At 42.0% G+C, this 6,000-nt stretch overlaps 1 protein-coding gene across 3 annotated transcripts in view; it reads right to left on the bottom strand.

Moving 5' to 3' along the window:
• The window catches only part of LOC118315465 (guanine nucleotide-binding protein G(o) subunit alpha), an 80,990-nt gene that overhangs the window by 14,757 nt on the left and 60,233 nt on the right, over positions 1-6,000 (bottom strand). For all 3 annotated transcript variants that reach the window (XM_035642756.2, XM_035642755.2, XM_035642754.2), the window contains exons 5-6: positions 4,287-4,415; positions 2,845-2,974 (exon numbers count right to left, since the gene is read on the bottom strand). In XM_035642756.2, the coding sequence (XP_035498649.1) occupies positions 2,845-2,974; positions 4,287-4,415 (259 nt within the window). The remainder of the gene's footprint in view (positions 1-2,844; positions 2,975-4,286; positions 4,416-6,000) is intronic.

Below are 6,000 nucleotides of genomic sequence, written 5' to 3'. Positions count from 1 at the left end.
TGTGTGTGTGTGTACAAGTTTGAGAAACAAGAGAAGGACAGCCAGAGACACACACACAATGCAAGCAGTTCTTAAAAAGGAAAGAGGGGTATTCCAAGTGTATGTGTGTGTAGTGGTTCATTCAGCAAACAGATTAATATGTAGACACACTGTAAACAGTCAAAACCTTTAGCATCAGGTCGGTGACATGATAGGTTAGACGACCTGATCTGGCACCTTTACAATTGGACATCCAATTATTTTCCTCAAAAAAGGTCTAAGAAGATATTAAAAAGACTTGTAATGTGAGAAAATGTTTTTCGTATTGTTGTGACCGTCGTATTTTGCAGGAGGATGTTCAGTACTTTTCCAGTTAGTTTCATTCAGAACCCTTTTGATTCAAGTTATATCTATTCATTTTATTTACAGGTATTTATGATAAAGTTCATGGTTAAACTGTATAAATTATCAAGCCTCAATTACATTTCTTTGCCATAAGGGTTTGATAACACCTTAGAGATCATGGGATTTTATATTTTCTGTATGTCAGTATCGGCCCGAAAAAATGCCAAAATACATATGTGAAAATATATTTACATTTTCCATTATACTAGGTAGGCTGGAATGAGTGAACATCAAATGAGAATGCTTTTTTAGGTTTGTTTCAGCAATTTTTTTTCGTTTTACTTGAGGCTAAAATATGAGAGTTAACTTCATCATCTATACCCTTTCTTAATCTTGAACTATATTTTATACACTAGTGGTCAAATGACTTCAAGAAATAAATTGTTGACGATCTGAAAATCAATATCAGGACATCAATACACAGTTGCATGTATAGACAGGTTTCATAATTCAAGCTGCAATAGAAATAAATAAATCTACCATTAGGTTTTGTTTTTTTTAACTCTTGTCTAGACAGGATTATATTATTATTATTATTAGTCTTATAGGAAAATATCATTCTAATTAAATTAATGGCATATCAGTGACTTTACCCCAAAAGGGATATATGTATTAATTTATCACTCCTATTAGGAGAGGGTGTCTGACTGTGAAATTATTTTTTTCTGTGAAATTTCTGAATCACTTGCTACACGGACGTGGGACGTAACCTTTTTGGTTATTTGTAATTTGACTCCTACGCTGGAGTTTGCTCTTATTATTATCATCATTTTTTTCTAGTGATAATAGCATATAATGTTGATCAAAACACAGTCAACAAAGCAAAACAAGAAAACCCCAGATATGATACTAATGTACAATAAGATCAGTGTTCTCACATAAAGCCCCTCTGGTGCATTGCAGGAAAATGTCCAGACGTCAGTGCAATGTCTGGATGCAGCTTAAGACCCAATCACAAGCTGATGCGCTCCCCTTTAGCCAAACACCTGTAAGCGGTCCAACTTCACCTCGCATGAAGACGTCCCATGAGCCTCAAGCTCCACGCTTCCTTCACACTGAAGCACCTACTTCATGGGACGGCTTCCCATGCGGATCTACTTCCTGTAAAGCTAGACCTAAGTCTATCCATCTTCACAATAAATGTCCCTATTCTCTTTCATTCCTGTCTTGATTCATATCACATCAACCACGGTTAATTAAAACCGTCTTGAATCGGGTCGAGGTGTCTGTGTATGCAAACACACCTAATAGAGGCTTGTGTTTCGCGAGCAATGTTTTATGATGGATATCTCCCTCTCCTTCTCTGACGTGCTTCTGGTGCTCCCAGTGCAGAAGGAGGCCTGAAGACATCTGCATAAATAGAGCAGCCAGGGGATTCTCAGAGGACACGCTTCAGGCTGATAAATAGCAGCGAGCACGGTGCATTCAAATCGGCCTATTTGTTATCTAGACTACGCGGCGTCACCTTGTTTTATGGCCACACGGCGGTGGGTTGTGGCCTTTAGCTGCGGGAAACACAGAGGTACTCCAATTGAAAAAAACAGATTTGCTCTATTTATTCATAGACATGTATTCTACTCTGGTGCTCACACAGCGACTTTTTTTAAGGGTATTTCACGCAAAAAAAGTAATCGAATACGTCATGAATGATTTCCACACCTAGCGTGTGTCTGCAGTCAGCATCATTTGCCTGTCGTGCATCCTAATATAGAAGTTATTGTAACCGTCTTCCCAAGTATTTAAAGCAGGCTTTAAATGTAGCTTATTTTGCATTGCCAACAGAGGGGAAAATGCTTTGCATAGGGAAAAATAACTTGTAGAGGCAATAATACTTTGTATTAGAGGAACCATCCGACCGAGTAGCGGAGCGCTGTATTCTATTGATGTTTTTACTGTACATATCCTGCATGCTGATATTTACCTGTGTCCAGAAAGAGGAGGAAGATGGCGTGCCAAAAAAACAAAACAAAACAGATTCAGAGGAAATGCTGTGGAATATCACAGAATTTGCATTTTTTGATAGCAGGAAACGTGTGAAGGTAAAACCAGTGAGGTGAAACCGCTGCTGCTGACGTTTCAGCATTTTGTGAAATAGCACCAGATGTTGACGCAGATGTTAATTAGGAAAAACAGAAAGCAGATAGATGTGCCTATAAATCCGGTCCCTCCTAAATCATTTAATTAAAAAAAAAACACATTGAATTTAATATATAGACATTTTAAATCTTTATGCATGAAGGGAATATTTGCTGATGCAGTCCCACATCCTGAAAGCATAAAAAACCTTGGATACACAGCAGTGCAACTCTAATGATTTTTTCTTTCTTTTTACATGGTCTTTTAAAGGTGCGTCCCAATATTTCTACAGTGTAGATGGGTCATTAGGCCACACAGCGACAGTAGAAGCAGCATCAAGAGAGAGAGAGGGAACATATATTACACGCGAACACGTGTCCTTACCGTGGTCTCGTCCTCGTGCAGCACCTGGTCGTATCCGCTGAGCGCCACGCAGAAGATGATGGCGGTGACATCCTCAAAACAGTGGATCCACTTCTTCCTCTCTGACCTCTGACCTCCCACATCAAACAGCCTGATGGCCACAGAGAGACAGATGCGAATGAATACGCCTTCATAAGAACATGCTCAAAGATATACTATATATATCTGCTGTATCTGACCATATCTTTCTCTTATCCCCCTTTTAGAATATTGATGATGATTCAGACCTGATTTACACGTCATGTCGTCTTAGGCAGACTGAATTGCGATCAGGTACAAAAAACACAAGGTACTGTAACATTCATCTGATCTCTGATCTGTCCATCACTGACTGATCTGTCATTCTATTTGTCAAATAAAAAAACACATCACAACCTTTATAACATAAATCATTAACACATCAGGGAATTTATAGACAAGTGTATACAAATGATGAGAAAAATTGTGAATAATAGGCATGCTCTTTTTCCATTCTTTTTGCAAATCTATAAGAGACATCATCAATCTGTCGGGATGAGAGGAAATTGATCTGTATGAGTAAATTCATTTATACAGCGCTTTTCTAATCTTATTGAGCATCCGAAGCGTTTCGTTTTAAGTTTGCAGACATTTTTACGTACACAGAGAAACATTTATAACACACTAGAGGAAAAGGGAAACAAACTGAAAAAGCATAATATATCTCCTTTTCAACTTTTTTCCAGTAATTTACGTCACGACTTCATTAGACGGGAATGACGACTCTGTCATGTCAAAGTTGTATTTTTTTTGTGGTGGTTCGAAGAACAGATGATGATGGTACAGTACGGGAATACTGTAGTCTCCCACACACCAGAGCCTCGCGGCCAGTAATAGCAACTGAGCTGGCAATATTTAGGCTCATACACACACCCAGCACACTGCCCACACACCTGGAAGCTCAACAGAATGAAACACACCATGTAGCAGAACTTACATTTCTGAAATATTGTGTGTAGACCAGAAAGAAAGCGATTTTTGCATCCATGCAGAAAAACAGTGTGTACATTTTATGAACCTCCCTGATCTGTACGCACATTAACACAAGAGGGGCAAATATACGGTCATCAAATTAAAGGGTCGGGGAAAGAAAAACCTTTCCTCCAATCATCCCATAACGCCTCTCCATCTCCCTGTCATCATTCCCCTAGCTCCCTGCTCTAATTGAATCGGATCTCATTAAATAAAAGGCAGCCAATCATAAATATAGACACATGTTCAAAGTATTTAATTACAGATGGGAGTTCCTGCTGTGTTCACGGAGAGAGAGAGAGAGAGAGAGAGAGAGAGAGAGAGAGAGGAGCAGGTAGGCAGACGGACAGACAGATGGGTGCTGGGGACAAATATGAAGATACAAATGTCACCGTCAAAGAGTTCACACTGACCGGAAGTGAAGGTTTTTGAAGGTGAAGTGCGTCTCGACGATGCCCGTGGTCTTCACTCGGGTCCTCAGGATGTCCTGCTCTGTCGGCTGGTAGTCTGTCGCACCAATCCGATCTAGGCTGTCCAGGTAGCTGCGCGCGCGCACACACACACACACACACACACCCAGAAAATACAGATGGTGAGCATCAGGCAGTAATTCACCTGTAGGTTAGCAACTGTTACAAGGCACAGCAGGCCCGTCAGGTTCTTTTGGTTTTGATTTTTGTTTTTCGCATCCTGAAACTGTGAGAATGGGGCAATACTTGGTAGACAAACTGTTTGCTTTTCCCAAAAAACAAAAGCATGTGAGGAAAATCGAAATGAATGGAATGGACTGTGCGAATGGTCTCTGGCGTCAGCTGCAGTCGCTAGCACCTCTGGCAAACTCCTTCCCTCTCTGCAGAAGAAAACACATTTGTCCGTGAGCACAGTGTGAGCGGTAACGGCCCCGCCCTGCTCTTCGCTGGATTTCGCGGAAGTTGAAGCGTAAGCAACGCCAACGAAGTTTTACGCGAGTTTCATTGGCCAAGCTCACTGCTTAGTCCTCAGACGAGGACGCCGACTTCTTGCAACATTCACAACATCGTGTCTGATTGAATCATGATTCTCTTTTTTGACATCAGTCGGCTGGAAACATTAGAGAGTCGTCTGAAGACGGCCTTTTTTCAAACATCTGGGAGCTCGCGTTAGTTAGTGATCTAGCTCGCGGCTGCGGCCGGAGATGAGAAGAGATGAGAATCATTCCGTAAAAACTGATCGATGAGTGTGTTTTTTATTGGCCCTCAGGCTCCCGTTCTGGAGTCGGCCTCACATCGATCAGTCGCCCCGGGCGTCGCGCCTCGCGCTAAAGTCTCACCTCGTACCCGAGCGGCTCAGAGGGAGCGATCACTTCAAATGGAGGCACTTGCATGGCAGTGTACTGTAAACTTATGCTGACGAACGTTACGGCTCGGGCGGGCACGACGAGACACCCGCACTGGACTGTCGTTATTAATAATGAAAGATCAAGGGACAGATCAACACTGCTGATCTCGCACAGCCACTGTCTGTCCCCCTTTTCCCCATCAGACTATTTATATGAAACAAAGTTGAAAAGAAGTTTTTTCATTACTTTAAATCTAGTTTAGTAGAAAGTAGAAAATCTGTAGCTGTAGGAATCTGTTCAAATGTCCAATTACCAGATTTTTCATGGTCTTCCATCCAAAAAGAAAATTAATAAAGGCTCTGAGCAACCTGCATTCGAGCTACAGAGGTGCAATGCCAACCTTGGACGGTAACGTCCCTCACACATTCTGTTCTGTCAGAAAGCTTTAACCCTAAAATCGAGCGCAGAGCAACGTCTCAGACGCTGAATTATATACCCCCCCCCCCCCCCCCCCCCCCCCCCCCCCCCCCCCCCCCCACACACACACACACACACACAACAAGCATTCATGGTTACTGGTATCCCAAGCTGTCAGAAAAAGGAGCTGAGAGCCCGGCGGTAAATCAGAAGAGCGGAGAGAGAGAGAGAGACGAGCAGAAAATATACCTACAGCTACATCCTGCCTCCACCTAATGTAATGGATGTTTTTTTATTTATAGATGGGTCAGAATGATGTTTCGGAGCTCGCAAATGGACGCAGAGATACTTCCAAGAGCATTAGAGAGAAAGATGAAGGCGAAATATCGGGC

This window comes from Scophthalmus maximus, chromosome 7 (assembly GCF_022379125.1).
Source record: "Scophthalmus maximus strain ysfricsl-2021 chromosome 7, ASM2237912v1, whole genome shotgun sequence".
Classification (NCBI taxonomy): domain Eukaryota; kingdom Metazoa; phylum Chordata; class Actinopteri; order Pleuronectiformes; family Scophthalmidae; genus Scophthalmus; species Scophthalmus maximus.
Note: the sequence above shows the minus strand (reverse complement) of the source record. Positions and strands in the feature narration are given on the sequence as shown.